The sequence below is a fragment of the Coffea arabica genome, chromosome 4c (genome assembly GCF_036785885.1).
Source record: "Coffea arabica cultivar ET-39 chromosome 4c, Coffea Arabica ET-39 HiFi, whole genome shotgun sequence".
NCBI classification, from domain to species: domain Eukaryota; kingdom Viridiplantae; phylum Streptophyta; class Magnoliopsida; order Gentianales; family Rubiaceae; genus Coffea; species Coffea arabica.
In genome coordinates, this window is record NC_092316.1 from 6,360,794 (window position 1) to 6,381,062 (window position 20,269).

Sequence of the window (20,269 nt, forward strand, 5' to 3'; positions counted from 1 at the left end):
AAGATTACAAATCAGATTTTAGGACTAGATATTGCGCGTCTCAAATTTTACACTTTGAGTAGCATTACATAAAATTCTATTAAATAAATAAAAAAAGAACATTAACACAATTTTTTCTCGAAAATTGTTTGCTTAATGTTGACTCAGAAGCAAATATTTTAGTAAAATTGGTAAGGGGATTGACAACCCCTCAGAGCTGTTCAAGTTCTAAAGCCCAAGGCCTGCCTGGGCCACATAGGGAATGAAGCCCATGATTTGCCGCTAAGCACGCTTTTAGTCTTTAATATTTGATCAGCGAAAAGCAAAAAAGTCGTGCCCATTAAATCATCATATTGCACGTCTTCAATGGGAGCTTCTGCTGCTGCTGCTTCTTTTTCTTCTTCATCATTCTCGAATCAAAACTTCTTCCTGCACAAGTAGTATAACAATCAAGCAGAATTAGGGTCACGTTGATCACATTAACTCATAATTGATAATTCTATTCAGAAAATATGGACAGCGATGAAGAAGATTTCGTGTTCTACGGAACACCAATAGAACGCGAAGAAGAAATCACCTCTCGTAAGAAGAAGGCTGTCGCTGAAGCCTCTGGTCAGTTACGAACCGCCGTCCCCTGGAAGCAAGAGGTAATTTTGCTTATAAGTTTTGTTTTTGTTGTCTTTCAGAAGTTGTTTAATCAATTTTTAGGTTTGCAATTGGTATGCGTTGACAAATTTGAGCTAAATTTGAAGTTTTATTAAGTAATAAACTTATTAATATCCTTGACTAATACCACCTGAAAAATGAATATGTGTTATTAGTCTTGTAAGCTAGTAGGTTGCTGAAATTTGCTTCTCTGTAATGTCATTTTTGGTCGTTGGCAGTTTGATTAATTTTAATTTCTTTTTCGCTTTTAAGTTGCATTTTCTTCTGAGGGATCGCATGAACTGATTTGCATTTGCACTCTTGTTTAATAATCTGTTTTAGTAATCTGTGTTGGTAGATGGAATCTAAATAGTCTTGGCCAATATGGAATTTTTTTTTTTTCAGGTTAGAGATGAAGAAGGGAGGAGGAGGTTTCATGGGGCATTTACTGGTGGATTTTCGGCTGGTTATTATAATACAGTTGGCTCTAAAGAGGGTACGATTTTCTTGGTAATTATTGTAGATGGTTAACAATTAAATTCCTTTATTGGACTATACATTGAGCTGTCTAACAAAAATTGCAGGATGGACTCCACAGTCTTTCACATCTTCTCGGAAGAGCAGAGCTGAATTTAAGCAACAAAGTGTTCAGGACTTTTTGGATGAGGATGAAAAAGATGTATGACTGTTGCTCATTTATCTTTGAATTCATAGAATAAAGTCTGAGTATGTCTGTAATATGTCATCACCTTGGAAAATGTATGCAGTAGATACCGATTATGTCTGTGATATGTTCTTCACCTTGGAAAATGTATGCAGTAGATAAGGAATCATTTTAGGTTGTACTCTGTGTTATTTATGTTTTGGGTCTCAATTTAATTGTCATGTAATATGGATAACAGGCTACATTCTTTTGTTGATATTTATGGACTATTATTGAGATGCATTCAGAAACAGAGCATCTTCTTATTTCCTTATAGTTCTGCCGGTCAAGAATTCTGAAATGTCTTTTCGTTTATGGTTTCCTGCTTGTGGTTTGGCTCCACTTTTGATTTTATGTTAGGATATATCTTGTTAATAGCATATTTCTATGATGCAGAGTTTTTTTTTTTTCTTTATTTTTTTCCTTTACTTCCTTCACCTATTTGATCTTTATTATCAGTTTTCAAAAATAATTGTTAGTAAACTAAATTATATAACTTCTTGAAATTCCTAAATTTTTTTTCCTGACTAGAAGTGTATCTTCGTAGGTCATGTGTGTGACACTCAACATAGGGTCTGTGGAGGCCAACAAAGAAAACACTTCTACATCAATTAGTAATCTAGACGAATGCTTGTTCAAGATAAAAGAATCTAACTTTTCAAGGGACTGTTTCACTTTTAAAGAAGTGATGGATTTTTTGGAACCAAATGCACCAAAGTGGCAGATTCTCGCTGTGAAAATCTACAATGTAAATTCAAAAATTGAAAAGAGAAACAATAAAATTTCTATTGATGTTAATACTTCTTACAGCTACAGATACAGAAGAATTTTTTCAAATATTTTCATATCTTTGTGCATTTTTTGCTCTTTCTTATGAATTTCGTAAGGGCTAGATAAGAAGGAAGGGATACGTCACGGACTCATCCAAAGGGCATAAAAATCATTGATTTTTTCCTTGTTTCCAGACTCTTCTGTTTAATGGTTACCTTAAGAGATAAATGGGCTAGAGGTTGTGATATTAATTTTGCATTATTTTGCTATTTCAAACATGTAGATTGGATATTTACCAACGTCTGTGGGACTTCAGTGTGAAACTTTAATTGATACCTGCAAGTGCCTTCTAATGAAGTAGTGGTTGGTTTCCTTTTTTTGGTTTAAAAAAAATTAATTTGTATATTTATAGGAATTAGAGGGTCGCTCCCTGGAGACGTCTATGCAGTTTGATACATTTGGGTTCACTGCAGCAGAACTTGCTCGGAAACAAGCTGAGAAGGAACAAGAGAAGAGGTTTGTTTGAAGTTCTTATAGCATACATATATTTATAGGCTGTGCAAAATCATCCCTTTTACTTGCAATTTGTTGAAAAACTTAGTAGCTGGTATTAATGTTTAGATCTTATTTAAAACCTAAAAAAACCCGGAACTAGACTTAAAGTGTTGTTATAAGCTTAAAGTATAGACTGTTATGTATCCAGAACTGTCGTGCATAGTAATGATTTGTCGATAACGAAGCTGTTAATGCTACCTTTTCCTTGGAATTCTGATTGGTGTTTTTCAGGCCCTCAGCTATTCCTGGACCCGTTCCTGATGAAGTATTAGTTCCAGCCTCAGAATCAATTGGTAAGTTTGACTTGTAGATGCAATGAAGTGTTTACTCATTTTGATTAATTTATTGTCTTTTATTAAGGGCAAACTGTGTTGATCAGGGATCAAATTACTATTGAAGATGGGATGGAGGCGTGGTCGTTCAATAAAGGAATCAAGTGCTAATTCTCTTTATGGTATGCCTTCTGCAGGCGAATTCAGATGATGTTGCATTAGTGTAATAATTGACATTGTAATCTGGAAGTGTTTTTTCTGTTCTAAGTTTTCCAAAAATGTGGGTGAGGATTTTTATTTTGTAAAAATCTTGGGGAGAGGTCTTGCTTCTATTTGCAATTAACTAAAGTTGTCATAGAAACAGTCTCAAATATGAAGCATTCACAGTTCTTTACTTTAATTCTTTCTAGCATTGTCCATTATTATTATTAATTTTTTTATTGCATCTTTGGTTGAATTATTTCTGGGCAAGATCGTAGTTTTCATTTCCTTTTCTATTGTGGTGAAAGCATCCCGTCAATTTTACTTGTGCTCGATAATAAAGAAAAATTAATAGACATGAATTTTAATTGCAACTATTTGTAAATATAATAGTAGCTCCTAAACAGCGTGTGCTATGCTTAGAGCTAATAAAATTAGGCCAGTGTCTTTAGACATTCTTTCAGACTAAATGGAGTTTAAGCTGAATAATTGTTGAAGAATGGAATTTGTCGTAGTTTTTAATGATTCAGAAACTTTTTGGCCTTCAATGCAGATCTTCGTAGAGAAGCTAGGAAAGCTTTTCTTGCACTTTCAGCTGGCGATACAGCTGGAAAGAGTGCAAGTTCTGAACTGGTTGACAATGACGTTGAGGATGTTACAGATCCATCAGCTGACGATGGTACCGTTTTTTCCAGAAGTACACCAGTAAGTCTGTTGCCATGCTTATGCTGTGAATCAAATACAGAAATGTTTTCTGCTAGTAATTGGACTTCTAATTTGCTGATATATTGATTTTGTTTCAGTACCTTTTGTTTATGATGCTTTGACTTTTGAGTCAAATTGTCTATTTTCTGCAACAGCAATTGAAGTTCATGTAGTTTATTCAAGCTGCAAAGTCTCAGAAAAATATAATGTTGGTCTTAAAGTATCTTATTCTTCATTTAGACATTTGTAGAAGGAATAACTAAATTATTTCTCCAAGAAACAGTCAGGTTCATGAAAAGCTTCAAAGCTGAATTAGCAACAAAGAAAAATCTGGATTTGTTCTTTGCCAAGTGAAGGTTGTCTCGGTCTTTTGCTGCTTTGATCATTGAGAAGCAAAGACTAGGATGACACAACTTTTAACATTGTGCGCCTCAAGTATGAAGAAACAAAAATTATTGCTAATTGACGCATATTGTTTGTAGGAATTCTCCTCATAAGCTATTTGCTTGTTGGACTACCCAGTTACATAACACACTTTCGGGCTCAGTTATCTTTTTTATCATGAATATGATGGTTCTGTTAATTGCTTAAAAAATGTGGGGAAGAGGGGGTTTAGAGGAGAACTTTGTTCCTGTCACTTCTTTGGCTCAGATGGTGATGGGGAAGATGATTTCTTGTATAGCGTTCTACATCTTGTATCTTATTTGATGCATTTTTATTTCGTGATCTAATCGGATTATTTCGTGGTCTAAATGTATCTTTCCAACTGTTCCATCTTGAGGTGATTTTCCCTCCTGAGGTGATTTTTCTGGATTGAGAATTATCTGTTCTTGAGGTGATTTTTCTGAATTCAGAATTATCTGTAGAATCATCGATTCATGTGAGTCTGTTGTCTCTTTATCCAGGTGTATGTTCTCAATCCAAAACAGGACTCACATGGTTTAGGTTATGATCCTTTCAAGCATGCTCCTGAATTTAGGGGTACGTATTTTGTTGAAATGGCTAACTTTTTTGTTAACTTGAATTTAACTGATAGTCACTGTGTTTCTGCTTTTCTACCTGAAATTCAGAAAGGAAAAGATCACGGATGTTGGGGACCAAGGAGACATTGCATCGGAAGCCTTTTCCAGTGGGTGATAGTCTGTTTGGTTTCAAATGTAATGTTATGCAAGTATTTTCATATGACATATCTGCAATTTATTTTTTATCTCTAATTTTATACTCCATCTTCAATAGGATACATTGTTCTCCCTCTCTCTCCCTCACTCTTTCTTCCCCTCTCGCCCACACACACACACACACACACACAATCACTCTAGTTTGGTTGTTTAACTTGGTACTACGAATTTATCAGCAGGAAGGGTTGCACCGGGTTTTGGCATTGGTGCTCTTGAGGATTATGATGCTGAAGATGAAGATGTATATGCCTCAGGTTGGTCCCTGCAATTTTGCTTGCATTTTCACTTTATCTGCATATCCTCCAGAGACCTGCTTTAGATAGTGTTTTCTTGCATCTCTACGGGTGTATGCCTTTGTGCATGTGATGTTGAGAATATGTGTTTTTAACATTTTTTTTAATTTCTGTTCCTATCGGCAGTCAAATATTGGGTTTTTTTTTGGCTTCCTTGCATAAACTCTTCTTAATGGAGAACTCAGATATCTGAAATTCTAGATGGTTTTATTGGTGGCAACTTTGTTGTGTTCTTTCTTTTTCTTTTTATTTTTCTTTTTATTTTTCCAAAAAATTTTGTTTTAGTTTTGATATCTGACCCCTGATGTTTAAATAATGTCTAATTAAGATTGCATGCATTACTTCCTCCACAAATATTTGGTGGTTGTGGTTTCATTTTAAGGGGATTGCCAAGAAAATATTGGAGTAATAGTTTTAGTCACTGTGCCAGGTTTGGTTGATCAAGCCTGTATACTTGCACAGATGTATAAGAGATTTACATGATGGTGATTGATTTGAAAGTAGAAGAATGGAGCTAGAGAAGTAGAAGTGTAATTGCAGAATCTTTTCCCTCTGTTTGGTGAAGTGATCGAAAGACAGTAAAAAAATGGTGGGACAAGTAAACCCTCTTCTTTTTATCGCCTTCTATATCAAGTTAAAAGGTTCAGGAAACAGAATAAAATACTAAAGTTCAAAGTTAAAATCAAGTCAGTGAGGCATTGTTTGTTTTGAGGGAATAGGAGGGAAAGGAAAGTAAATGGAGGGATAAGGTTTTTGAAGGTTGGATTGGTTTTTAAGGTGGGAAAGGAAAGGATAGGGAGGGGAAGGGAGGGATAAGGTCTAGTTATTTTTGGTCAACTTAATTTCCATCCAAAAGTGGGTGGAAATGGAAGGAAAGGAAATCAAGATCAATAGAAATTCTAAAATTTCCTAAAAAACCTATGTTTTTACAAATTAGACTTTAACATTGTGGATAAAAACATAACTAATGCGCCATAATTTCCTTTCCTTCCCTAAGCCAAACAATATTTTTCATGTTTCCTTTCTTTTTCCTTCATATTTAATCCAAACAAGATGGTTCAAATCCACTTTCCTTTACTGTCCTTTCCTTTCTTTTCCACCAGAGTCCTTTCCTTTCCCTTGCTTCCCTTTCTTTCAGTCCAAACAGTGCCTAAAGGATTATGTGTAAAAATGCAAGTTGTTGATTTTGTCTACGTTATCTAAGTTTCTCTGTCCTGTCCTCCTTGCTTTAGTTCCTGTTCACAAACAAGATAAGGAAATGAATCCTTCATCTAGGTGAAGAGTTCCTTACACTCCCTGCTCACTCTCTGACTAAGCTGGATGTATTTTGTGGCAGTAGTGCTAAAGAAAGAATGACAAAGGGGATAGGAGAGAGCGTGCCACTATGTTTGAAAGAAAATCATTTACTGCACTGTTATAAACCTTTTGTCTTATTAAGATCATCTTTTGACTTGCAGCTTAAAGGCTGCTCTTTCTCACTAACTTTCTGTATCAGGTTATGACTTTGAAGAATCTTATGTTGAAGAAACTGAAGAGCCTTCTAAACCAATGAATGAGAATATAAAATTGTTGCGTAATAAGGAAGATGGACTCTTGCCAGGTTTTAAGGCTGCCTCAAATTCAGACTACCAGTTAGAAAGGTATTCTTAGAAGGTTTGCTTCTGGAATAATGCTTACTATTGTAATGTTTAGTTTTCTGCTGACGAGAAAATTCTTAAGAGCTTTGCTAATGATGAAACTTACCAATTAGCCAGGCCATTTATTGAATGGTTGAGTTGGTCAAAACTGAGCCATTTATGTCTTAGTTATATTAGTTATAGTGATGTGTGCTTTATTTTCTGTTTACAAGAATTTTGAAATGCGTTTATCTGTCTGCATGTGTAATTGAAGAACTACTAGTTCCCATTTGCTGCTGCATTAGCACATGCCAGATGCTTTATGTCTGCCATGGATAAATTTCATCAATCATCCATCGAAAGTTGTTGCCTGCACACCTGGCCCCATCATTTTAAGAGGATCTTTTTACTACTGATATATTTTCTTGTCTTAGTATGAGATAGATTTTGTTTCTATAATTACTTGTTGTCAATTTTTGTTAGATCTTTTTCCATATTATCCTATATGCCATTTATTTAATTTGGCTGAAGAAAGCTGAATTTCTTGGCCATTTTTTTTTATCTTCCTGCTACTTAATTCTTTTATCTTGGGGTAGGGCTTCTGTATGACTTCTATTTTAATGTTTAACAGATTTGGTCCTCCAGTTATTCCTAAGGATTTTGTCCCCCATCATAAGTTTACTGCTCCACTAGATGTTGGCAACAAAATCACTGAGGAAACTCCCCCTGAAGTTCCTCCTCCAGACGATAATAATCTCAAGCTCATGATTGATGGAATGGCAACTTTAGTAGCTCGCTGTGGCAAATTATTTGAGGACCTCTCTAGGCAAAAGAATCAGTCAAACCCATTATTTGCTTTTCTGTTTGGAGGAAATGGTCAGGATTATTATACAAGGAAGCTCTGGGAGGAAAGGCAGAAGCACAATGATGGCAAAAAGTGGCAATTGGATGGGAAAATTTTTCAAAATGTTAAGAAGATGACAGCTGAGAACCGTGGCAAAATTTTAGGGGAAAAGCCTCTTGAAAGAAGCCTTGAAGATACAGCTGTGACTGCTGCCTCTACTGATACCGTTAATCTACAATTCAATCTTGCAGATACATTCACGAAACCAGTTTCATTTGTGAGTCTCTCAATTATTTGTTTCCAGTTTCACTAGGAATATTTTTTTTTTCTTGTTTTAAGTGTAGGCCTTCTACTCATTCCAGCCTTAACCACATGCTATTTTGCATTACATTAGATTTTGTTTCCCTGAAAAAACTAAAAGGTCTTTACTTATTTTGCATCTTGAATCTAGGGTGAAGATCCAGAAGTTGTGAAACCTTTCCAAGATGACCCTGCAAAGCAAGCAAGGTTTGAACAGTTTTTGAAAGAGAAGTACCGTGGAGGACTACGCTCTATGGATGTTGGTGGGTCAAGTCAGATGTCAGAAGCTGCTCGTGCTCGTGAGAGATTAGAGTTTGAGGCTGCAGCTGAAGCTATCGAGAAAGGTAAACAGGGAAAAGAAATTAATACCCCTAGTCAGTTGTTTGCAGGTGTACTACCTACAGCAGGGCTGCAGTTTACATCTGGTGAACCAGAGGTATGTGGTAAGGAATTTGTTTATATTAAAACCTTGCTGTTTCAGGATTGACTCATTAACTTCAGTATTTTCTGCAGCAAGCTAAAGCTAGTAAAGAAGAATTGATAAAAGAAAAAAGATATCCAAGACGGGAGGAGTTTCAGTGGCGGCCTTCCCCTATTCTGTGCAAGCGCTTTGATTTAATTGATCCTTATATGGGCAAGGTACTTTTCTTTTTCTTGGCTTTTTTTGGTTTTTAGGTTTTCTGCTTTTTTTTTTTTACTACTGTTGTTCAAGGTGTATGTTGTTGCCTTTTGCTATTCTTTAGGGTTCATAATAACCTGTAAATTCTTTACTTGTAGTAGTTATGGGAAATGCATTCATTGAGAGCCTTAATTGCCGTTTATATAACTTCTTTCGAGTTGTTTGCTGGTGAAGGTATATCCAAATTGATTTCACCCGTCATCTAGTTTGTGTTGATCATTGGAGTGGCTAAAAGAGTACAACAACTTTGATTTTATTAAGTCAGTGCATTAGGTTTTACATCTTTTTCATCTGACTGATCTTTTAACTTTTTGTTACACCTGTAACTGAATTTTAGCCGCACTCTACATGTTTGTTTTTTGAGGATTGTATTTGTTGTATTTTTGTCTTAAGATAAATGGTTTGGCTGTGCACATTAATACTTGATATAAGCACCAACTGTGGCCAGATAATTTGCAAGTTTTTTTGGGAAAAGGCTAGACATAGTCATGACATATTAAATTGAATGAGAACAAGATAGAAAGTTTTAGTGATGTTATTGGGGGATTGAAACCGAAAATCATGTAAAGCTAAAGTAAAGGTTTGAAAAGTTCCTATACTTAATTTATTGGTTTGGGTGTTTCGGCATAAAACAATGTGAAATTTCTTCTTGAATGCAGTTAACCTTATCTGCATTGCTTGGTCATTTTTTTTAAAGCTTGTACTTTCTTTTATCTTTGTTAGTGCCTGTTGTGTCTTTTATCTTGTGATATTTGTCTTAAAAGCTAATAATGTCTTGTTTAAATTACCGTCTGCAGCCACCTCCAGCTCCACGACCAAGGAGCAAAATGGATACACTGATCTTTATGCCAGATCCTGTTGTTGCTGCGAAAGTGGAAGAAAATGTGATGTTAGGTAATGACCAATCATCACTCTCCAAGGTGGGCAGCGAGGAGAAAGGGAGGGAAATTGTTGATGAGGAAATCAAGGTTGAGGTTAATGTTGAAAATGTTGAGAAGCCTGTTGATCTTTACAAGGTATTCTCATCTTTCATTTTGACTTTCTCCTAGGTGGTGAAAGCACATTAGGATTGTCATGTTATGTGGAAACAAAGAAATGATGGTTAATCGTCTGGTTGAAGTCCTTGGATTGAAGTCTCATCTGTCTTTCCTATCAATAACAACAATAATCACACTAGTCTGAACTCTTTTTTTGAATATGTTTCAATAATTCTTGGGATTTATTTCTGCCATGAGCGGATAGTTCTTTAATTTGTTTCCAAAATCCTATTTGTGTAGGCCATATTTTCTGATGATGAGGATGATGATGAGGATGATAGCAATCCCATCCAAGCAGAGGATCCACAAAAGAATGTTGAAGTTGTAAATAAAACTCTAAATCGTCTGATAGCTGGTGACTTCCTAGAATCATTAGGTAAAGAGCTAGGCCTAGAGGTTCCCCCAGATCTGCCTTACACAGAAAATAGAGAGTGTGGAACAGCTTCGAGCAAGGAAGTTATAATTGTTGACAGGGAAGAAAAGGATACAGCTGGAGTTGGCAGTAATAGATCCTCTGTGGGGTATGCTGTTACTGGAAGTTTCATGACTGCAGAAGTGGCACGAGCTTCTAATGACAAACAAAATACTACTGGCAGCGCGCAAACAAATGGCAGTAGAAAGACTGAGGCTGGCATTCCTGAGAAAAGTGGCAGGAAAGACGCATCTGAAAATGTAAAGAAAGAGGAGAGGAAGACTAAGAGTCCCACACGTCGGGCCCGAAATTGGAGCAGTGGCTCCTCAGAAGATGAGAGGAGCAGAAAACGTAGCCGTCATCGACATAGAAGTAGAAACTCGGGTAGTGAAACATCTGATTCATCTGATGGTTCTCGACATTATTCAAGGTCTGAAGGGAAAAAGAAGAGATCATCTCAGGAAAAGAGCAGCAGCCAAAGACATTCGAAGCACCGTAAACATAGACACAGAGATTCTCCAGAGACACAGAGAGATTCTCGTTATGGTTCTCGAAAAGAACATGGAAGAGCCAAGAACAGACGTCGACACAAGGATTAAGGAAAGTTCGTCCCTTTCTCCACCTCAATTCCAACGTATATTTTTTCAGAAATTGAGCTCTGATTAGTTTCTTTCTTCCCCGTGATTGTATTGCTTGGGACTAGTTCGAAAATAACATACAATTGGTGTTGCCGGGAGGCAGAATTTAATGGGGCTTATTTTGGGGAGGCGCCGTGAAGCTGTTTGAAACTCCAATGTTTTATGTGTCTACATGTCTCGGTAGTTTAGTGCGACACTCAAACGTACACTTTCATCTAATAATTTTTCTGCTTCCACTCGACCTGTTGATCATGTCTCAGTTTTTAATTAGCAAGGTATGATTAATGCTTATTGTAGGAGAAAACACAGTAATAATACTTCATGTTAGAGCCACTAGTCTCGTAAAATCAGAAAAGCAGACAATACTACTACTATTATTCTCTAGCTCTTTTCTTGAACGGTGGCTGAGGAGAGCATCAAGTGCAGCATCTAATGGTCAGAGAGGACTGACTATCAACAATCTGTCAACCAGCCCCCCGCCCCGACTTTCAAATTCAATACCCACAGTCGGTGAAGACTGCTATCAATCAAATTCTCTTTCAATTTTCAACTACCACAGCCACTGGCTCGTAGAGAAGGGATATGCAAAGCGGTCCAGAATATTCACGTGTAAATGTGTCGCGCCAATCCCGTTATTGCTCCCTTTTTCTTTTTGTTTCGCTACAAAGGACAAAAGATTGTCCTTTGCCCGTGTCCTAGTGTTTGGACCTGTAAGTTACTAAATAAATAATACACTATTGGGTCATGACATATGTTCATTTTGTAGTGATTCTTGTCTCTGTTAACAAGAGTGTATTTTTAATTCAATTTTCTCATATGGGTTTGGATGGAAAATCCCATGTGGACTTTTGGTAGGTTTTGTGCAGTTTCCTATCTACAAGTCAAAAGTCTTGCGACAATGATGCTACTGTATCCATCTATCTGAGCGTAGAATGTTCATGTTAGGCACCCGTCTGTAAACATGAGAAAGTTCTGGCCATCCAAATCACGTCGTTTACGTAGATGAATTTACCAATCTGAGCTGGTAAATTTTTAGTGAACGGAAATACTGTTACTAAACTTGATGAGGCTCTAGGTACATTATTTTGGTCAAAATATTCAATGCTATGATGATTAAAGACAATGCAAGAATTCCCATTTGCTTCTCTATTCTTTCCAAGAAACTGACTTTCTTGGAATCTAATTCGTAGTTTTATCTGTTACCATTTGTCTATTTTCATCAGGACACTTCAATTTTTCTGCAAGATAGCATGTTCACTTCTGAGAAGTGAAAATTTGATCACTCTACAAGAGTTATATTCTGAATTTGGCATAACAAGCTCATAGTTGCTGAAGATGACTGCTGCCAAAAGAAAAAAGCAGAGTTTCAGTAGAATCAGTAATCTATCCAGGCAAGAATCTTTAGAGCACTCTCTAATTGGAGGGCCAGGCTTTTCAAGATTAGTTTTTTGCAATGATCCTGGAAGGCCTGAAGCAGTTCCATTAAGTTACGGAAGCAACTATGTCAGAACTACCAAGTACACTGCTGTAACATTTCTGCCAAGAGCATTGTTCGAGCAGTTCAGAAGAGTTGCAAATATGTTTTTTCTTTTCTCTGCAATTTTGTCCTTCACCCCGCTCTCGCCTACATCTGCTCTTTCTACTGTTGTTCCATTTGCTTTTGTGGTTGGAATCACTATGGTGAAAGAGCTTGTTGAAGACTTGAGAAGGAAAAAGCAGGTAACAAGATCAGTATTTGCAGTTCCCTATTTGCTTAGTTTCTTTTTTCCGTGTTATATCTTAGCAGTTATTCAGACTTGAATATGAATTGTCTGATTTCGGTACTAGGTCATTTTGGGTACTCTATTTGCTTCTAAGTACTTTCTCATGTCGCTGTACTTTCGGAATTGCAAGTTTTATAGGCAATCAGTGTTAAAATAATAGCCCATGTAGCAAATTAGGATTCAGTAAGGACACTGTAATGAGATAAAATTGTTGCAATTGATAGTATATGATCAGAAGGCAGCTCAAAAAACAGAAGGTACATGTTGTAGGTAACCAATTATTGCACTGTTCTGCTAATGCTTCTCCAGATACAGCATTTTAGAATAATTCTAAAGCGATGGTGCACAGAAGACTTTTGTTTCCCTTTTCGTTTTCCTCTTTTCCCTTATTCCCATTTTCCTTTCAGGAGGGAGAAAAGCTCCTACTTCGTCATCCTGTACAATTCTTTCTCATGTTCTTTGCACAATTTTATCACTTCCAAAGTTTTTATGCCCACATTTGTCTCGTCCTCTTGCAAGTCTTGAACTTTCCCTTGCTGTCTTCTTCTGTTGTTAAATTGCTTAAAGATTGCTGATCTGTAATTTGTTTTGATTTGTTTAGTCTGTATTTCATGTTTTCTTTTTCACCCAGTGTGTAATAAAGATTTGGGAATAATACCAGGATATTGAAGTAAACAACAGGTTAGTTAAAGTGTACAGCAGTCATGGAAGTTTTCAATACGTCAAGTGGATGGATTTGAGAGTTGGAGATGTAGTGAAAGTGGAGAAGGATGAATTCTTTCCTGCTGATCTTGTTTTGCTTTCATCAAGTTATGAAGATCCAATTTGCTACGTTGAGACAACAAACCTGGATGGAGAAACAAATTTGAAGCTAAAGCAAGCATTACAAGCAACCTCATATTTAAATGAAGACTCAGCATTCAAGGACTTTAGGGGGATAATAAGATGTGAAGATCCTAATGCAAATTTATATTCTTTTGTTGGAAATTTGGATGTTGCAGGACAACGATATCCTCTTACACTTAATCAATTGCTTCTAAGAGATTCAAAGCTAAAGAACACTGATTACATCTATGGAGTTGTTATCTTCACTGGCCATGATACAAAGGTTGTCCAGAACTCTGTAACACCCCCATCCAAAAGGAGCAAGATTGAAAAGCAAACAGATAAGCTTGTCTACTTGTTATTCGCTGTTTTAGTTCTTATGTCTTTTACTGGGTCAGTGGTCTTTGGAATTGCAACAAGAGAAGACCTGCAACATGGCAGGATGAAAAGATGGTATCTTAGACCAGATGAGACCACAATATACTATAATCCAAAGAGAGCACCTATTGCTGCAACACTGCAATTCTTTACTGCCCTTTTGTTGTATAGTTACTTGATCCCCATATCATTGTATGTTTCAGTAGAGATTGTAAAAGTTCTTCAGAGCTGTCTCATCAACAAAGATTTGCACATGTATTATGAAGAAGGTGACAAACCAGCACATGCACGTACCTCTAATTTGAATGAGGAACTTGGCCAAGTTGACACTATACTTTCAGATAAAACAGGAACGTTGACTTGCAACTCCATGGATTTTGTTAAGTGTTCTATTGCAGGAACATCCTATGGGTATGGAGTCACTGAGGTAGAAAGGGCTTTGGCCAGGAAAAAAACATCATCTTTGGCTCAGGAGAAGTCAGATGAAGATTTTCATGAATTCTACACTGAAACTAACCCACTTGTAAAAGGTTTTAATTTTAAGGATGAAAGGATCACGAATGGCCGCTGGGTTAATGAGCCTTATTCAGATGTTATCTTGAAATTCTTTCGGTTATTGGCCATCTGCCATACAGCAATACCTGATGTGAATGAAGAAAATGGAACAGTGACATATGAAGCTGAATCACCAGATGAGGCAGCTTTTGTAGTTGCAGCCAGAGAAGTTGGATTTGAGTTTTGCGAGAGGTCTCAAGCAAGCATCTCAATCAATGAGTTAGATCCAATAACTGGCAAGAAGGTTAAAAGGTCTCTTATTAAGACTAAGATAAATCTTCATGGTTTTTAGATTTCTGGCTTAATTTGTCTCTCTTCCATCAGCTCATTTAATTTATTCTCTTGCACTATGTTTGTTTGCTTAAAATTTCTCTTTTTTTGGGATGAATTAGATATAAAGGATGTTGTGTTTATTCTAAAGAGGTTTCCACTTTTCTTGCAGAATTTTTGAACTTCTAAAAGTTATCGAGTTCAGTAGCTCAAGAAAGAGGATGTCTGTGATTATAAGAGACGAGGAAGGGAACCTGCTTCTGCTTTGTAAAGGTGCTGACAGGTTAGCGAGATGGCACAATATCTGCAGTCTAAAATAAATTTTCGCTTTCATTTTAACTTGTTTTCATTTAGTTGCTGATTAAGATTAGCTATATTTTTCATTTTATTGAGTTGAGACTCCATTTTCATTATCTGTAAATTCTGTTTGCTCTTCTCCCTTACATGTGCTCTACATCATCATTTGCATATGTTCCAGTAAAATTTCAGCTCCTTTCCCCATAGTAGTAGCTTGTAGGACAAGAGACATCTAGGGTTTAGAGCTACAGAACTTTTAGTACTTCATAATTTGTTCAAGCTACCATCGTAAATGGCATTCAGACTTGTTATTGGTGTATCCTTTAGAATTAAATCTCAGTCTTTATGTTTAAGTTCCAATGCACTGGTTAGAACAGTTAGATGTTTTGCTTGCAGCATCATGTTTCAAAGACTGGCATCTAATGGAAGGGAGTTTGAAGAGCATACAAGGTTACACATTAATGAGTATGCTAATGCTGGTTTGAGAACCATGGTACTTGCATATCGCCAACTTGAAGAGGGTGAATACCAGAGGTTTAATGAGGAGTTTACAGAAGCCAAAAACATGATAATTGCAGATCAGGAGAAATTAGCTGAAGCTGTAGCAGAAACAATTGAGAAGGATTTGATACTGCTTGGTGCAACAGCTGTTGAAGACAAACTGCAAATTGGGGTACAAGAAAACCATAATTAGCTTCAGATTCGTTAGTATATTGCATCAACTCTTGCTTGGACTACGGGTTTCAGGATAAGAATTGTCTTTGTTTGACTGTGGTGGTTGATTGCTCTCTCTCTCCCTCTCTCTCTCACATGCGACTTTTGATGTGTCGTAAGAAAACACGATACTACATTCTATGCTGGTTCTATTGTCACATCATGTTGTGTGTTTCGTTGTGGAGAAAAGAACTGCCTTTCAGGAGTTATTAAGTTTTAGAACTGACATTTGCTCTGTGGATGACAGGTTCCTGAATGTATCGACAAACTTGCACGAGCTGGAATAAAAATTTGGGTTTTGACGGGAGACAAGATGGAGACTGCAATCAATATAGGGTACCATTGTAGAGTCTGACAAGGTAAAATTACAGTCTATTGTCCATTATGAGCACATTTCTGACTATGGAAATTTGTCTTTCAGTTTCGCATGTAGTCTGCTTAGGCAAGGAATGAAGCATATCATAATCAACTCGGAGACCGCAGAATTTGATGCACTGGAAAAATCTCTAAATGAGTCAGAAGCTAGTGAGGCAAGTCTTACTCCTCTTAGAATGCATCTTATTGGAGTACAATGGACCATTCAATAGGTAATTTGACAGAATCTGTTATCCATTAAATGGTCATCTATGTTGTATATGCAAAACAGGGTAGAATTCGAGTTACATGCAAAACAGGGTAGAATTTGAGTTCTATGTGTTTTTGCTGCAACATTTTCTTCTGTAGATGTGGAAATCAGAAGGTATGAGACATGATTGATTGAGAGAATATCTATCTGATATTGGAATACCTGTAAGGGAACATATCCAACTGAAAGGAATTCCAGAAACCTAAATTTCTTACCTATTTGTTCTCTTTTGGACCTTCTCAGTCAGCTTAATAAAATGATATTGGTTCTCATTCTATTCATTCTTTGGTAGCTGGCTTTCTTGAAGAGATGCTATCTTCTTCAGCTGCCAGCGTGAATAATTTTTACAGGAGCCAGTCTAGATCCAGGACACATAATCTCCATAGGATTTTAAAATCTCTTTTTGAACATGTGGCATGGATCTAGACCTGCTCATATAAATAATTTTTTTACCATCAATGTAGGAAATGTTAATTCTAAGTCTTTGCAATCTTCTGTTAATATCCCATTGGGAAAGAGAGTTTCCAGGAATAAACCTTATGCCATCTTTGTTGTGTCATTTTGACTTTACAAATCTCTTTGGATGAATTGAAACTAAAAAACTTCTACTTCATGTTTTGCTCTCTCTCTTCCTGTGTACTGTGGGTCCCTATTGTGACTATTTCCTGATACTTATGGTAATAACTTGTCTTGCTAACACGAAAAGTTGGTAAAAATATATATAAACTTTTGTTTAAAAGTATATCATCACCTACTAGCCTCAGTTTGACCTTTCTATTCAATCAAATTTCCCTCCTGAAATGTTAGTGTTACCGCTAGAAGATGATGACCAAAAGGTGTTACAAAAGTAGGTATTCATCAAAATGACATTCTTGCCCATTAAAACTTAAATATGCAAGTGCTATTCTTCTTTCCAGTTGAATCATCACGTGATTAAGGTTGGGCCTTTGCACTTATTGTTTGTCATATCTCCCACGTTTGAGATCATTTGATCGTGGACAGAAAAAAATTTACAGAGACACATTTTTTTAGGTGGTAAAAATCTCCTTTTGATTAGCAGCATATGCCTGATATGCAAGCATTTATAATGCTATCTAGCACGGCCTAAAGTTATTTGATCTAATTGACTTGTTCAAGAGCAATTTCAAGGAATTTATGATCTAAGTGGGAAACCTGATGTAAGGATATGTTCAACTGTCGAAATCAGATTTCTTCTAACATTCAAGTAATCAAAAGAGTTTGCATGAACTCTTCTTCTGTATAATTCTTCAAGATATGAGGACCTTTTTTATTTTTCATTCAGCATCTTTGCAAGTAATGTACAAGAGACACTTGATCACTACAACTAGTAAGGGAGAAAGTTAAATCAGCAACCGTGTCTTGCTCAGGTCGCACGTTAGGTGTATTAGGCAACTAATACAAGATTCTATGCAGGCCACCAGCATGAAAAATGATGGAAGTAATTGGAATATTACGAGCCTTTTACTTTTTATTTGTTTTGGAGGTGAAGTATAAGTAATTACAGATTTAGCTTCATCAAATTCCTAGTTTTGTTCGCACAAAATATGTTGTGATTGTCTGTATTGTGAGCTTGAATGAACTTCATCTGTTGCATAGGCACTCAAGGCTAACATCTTGCATCAGATAGAGAAGGCGAATGACCTACTTGCTTCATCAAACGAGTCACTTTCCCTGATCATAGATGGAAAGGCCCTTACTTATGCCCTGGACATTGATGTGAAGGACTTTTTTTTGGAGCTTGCAATTAGCTGTTCAACTGTTATATGTTGTCGCTCAACACCTAAACAAAAAGCACTAGTGAGTAAGCTATTCCTTTTTCCTTATGTTGGTCTCTTCAGCTTTGCTTTTGATGGATTATTCTAATTTAACTTTTTGGTTCTTCAACCGTGTTTGAACTTAACCTTCTTGTTGATTATTTACGCCTTTCACCAGTCAAAAATAGTTAAACCACCATCAAAGATATTGAGCTTCAAAGACTGCTTTTAAATTTATCTGTACATATCAAGTTTCAAGTGTTATTTTTAAATAATACTGCAGGTTACAAGACTTGTAAAACTGAAAACTCGTAAAACAACACTTGCAATTGGAGATGGTGCAAATGATGTTGGGATGCTTCAAGAAGCAGACATTGGTGTTGGTATAAGTGGTTTTGAAGGAATGCAGGTAAAAGCATTCTTTAGGCGTATAGTTTGGCCACCTGTGCAAGTTATATTTGCCCATTGACTTGGATCTTGCAGTTATGAATCTCTCTCTATGTGTGATGCAATTTTCAGGCAGTTATGTCAAGTGATATAGCAATTGGACAGTTCCGCTATCTGGAGCGCTTATTACTCGTACATGGTCATTGGTGCTACAGAAGGATCTCTTTAATGGTAATAGCTTCCCTTGGGTACCCATCTCCTAAGAGTCATTTATCTGTTTTGCATCAATATTTATGCCTTGAGTGCACAAGGAAATAAGTTCAGGCACCGCAAATGTGTTAGCAAAATTTCAGCAATACAACATCAAGCTAAAGAATAATGTATTTGTCCTAAAATCTTATGGTGTTGAGCCTGGAGTCAGCGCAATCCCAGTTGCACGATTCATGGAATATAAGGAGCATGCTTCACTTGTTATTGCAACTATGCTGTGCGACTTTGAAATGTATTCATATACACGTACATACATCATGTACAGAAAAGTCAAATTTGAGAAAAAAATAAAGGAAAAAAGAAACTTATGAATCTCCTCTTTTGTTCATTCTGCAGATCTGTTATTTCTTTTACAAGAATATAGCATTTGGATTCACTCTTTTCTTCTATCAAGCGTATGCATCTTTCTCCGGACAAACTGTGTACAACGAGTGGTGTTTGTCATTATATAATGTCTTGTTTACATCTCTCCCCGCAATTGCCCTTGGAGTCTTTGATCAGGATATACCTGCACGACTTTGTCTCAAGGTAATGTAGAAGCTTCATACTGTCTTCAGTTTTTGACATTTTGCCAAGTAGCAAGGCCTGATAAATTGACGCGAAGATTATCTCAGAGTTACGTTCTGGCTTGCAGTTTCCAGTACTTTATCAACAAGGTGTACAGAATGTTCTTTTTAGCTGGTTCCGGATCATTGGGTGGGCATCCAACGCAATTTTTAGTTCCATCTGCATCTTCCTTATTTGCATTCTTGGATTGGAGGATCAAGCTTTTCGTAGAAGTGGTGAAGTCGTTGGACTAGAAATACTTGGCGCAACTATGTACACTTGTGTGGTGTGGGTGGTGAACTGTCAAATGGCTCTTTCTATCAATTACTTCACATACATACAGCATCTCTTTATATGGGGAGGAATTGCACTTTGGTATATATTTCTTTTGGCGTTTGGAGCCATGGACCCCAGCATTTCAACGACAGCCTTCATGGTGTTCATTGAAGCCTGTGCACCATCGCCATCCTTCTGGTTAGTTTTACCCCTGGTTCTGTTTGTGGCTCTTCTGCCATACTTCACTTACACAGCAATCCAAATGCATTTCTTCCCAATGAGCCACCAGATGATACAGCTCATGTATGCTCAATCTGATGATACCGAATTTGTTTAGACTAGAGAATCAAAAGATCTTCAATGCTACGTCTCATACTGCAAGCAGAAATCAGTTTCTGTCCAGGATCTTAATGAATGAGGCGAGTAAAAGTTTTCCTCATGTTGATGATAAAAAGTGATACTTAACCTTGCTGCAGCATAGGAAATTACGTTTCATATTTGCAAGTTTTGTAGTCCAAGCATTTGTAGGTTTTCATGAGCCGATTTATTTATGTCAGAGAAGATTGTTGTACTCAGGCAGTGAGGTTGTAAATGAAGCTATGGAGAGGCCTATATTCGTGGCTTTGAGCAATACTGATATTTTGTATACCTATGCATGTATTCTGTCACAGAAGGGAAGTTCAGCTTATTTCGTCGTTAAATATGAGCATTTAGAACTTCTGATAACATCAAAACATCAAAAAAGAAAGAAGGAAAGGAA

General features: G+C 36.7%; 2 protein-coding genes across 5 annotated transcripts; both read left to right on the top strand.

The window, feature by feature from the left end:
- The first annotated feature begins 300 nt into the window (after positions 1-300).
- LOC113739938 (G patch domain-containing protein TGH) lies at positions 301-11,064 on the top strand. The gene is made up of 16 exons (XM_027267362.2): positions 301-626; positions 1,030-1,120; positions 1,209-1,303; positions 2,511-2,614; positions 2,885-2,946; positions 3,033-3,107; positions 3,680-3,831; positions 4,737-4,812; positions 4,902-4,988; positions 5,186-5,263; positions 6,798-6,942; positions 7,550-8,039; positions 8,214-8,498; positions 8,576-8,701; positions 9,539-9,757; positions 10,019-11,064. Exons 1-16 carry the CDS (start codon positions 492-494, stop codon positions 10,787-10,789), a joined length of 2,991 nt encoding a protein of 996 aa, XP_027123163.2. The 5' UTR covers positions 301-491; the 3' UTR covers positions 10,790-11,064.
- A 128-nt stretch (positions 11,065-11,192) lies between these two features.
- Positions 11,193-20,210, top strand: LOC113739726 (putative phospholipid-transporting ATPase 9). Of its 4 annotated transcripts, XM_027267032.2 has the most exons (12): positions 11,193-11,903; positions 12,052-12,547; positions 13,253-14,601; positions 14,792-14,902; positions 15,313-15,589; positions 15,878-15,966; positions 16,052-16,160; positions 17,873-18,073; positions 18,314-18,439; positions 18,550-18,648; positions 19,024-19,215; positions 19,322-20,140. In XM_027267032.2, exons 2-12 carry the CDS (start codon positions 12,164-12,166, stop codon positions 19,844-19,846), a joined length of 3,462 nt encoding a protein of 1,153 aa, XP_027122833.1. In that variant the 5' UTR covers positions 11,193-11,903; positions 12,052-12,163; the 3' UTR covers positions 19,847-20,140. The 4 variants fall into 4 exon arrangements, with proteins under 4 accessions (XP_027122833.1, XP_071901857.1, XP_071901859.1 ...); XM_072045756.1 differs by having other exon boundaries at positions 11,193-12,547; positions 19,302-20,210; XM_072045758.1 differs by having other exon boundaries at positions 11,193-12,547; positions 16,052-16,196; positions 17,906-18,073.
- The last annotated feature ends 59 nt before the right edge of the window (positions 20,211-20,269 follow it).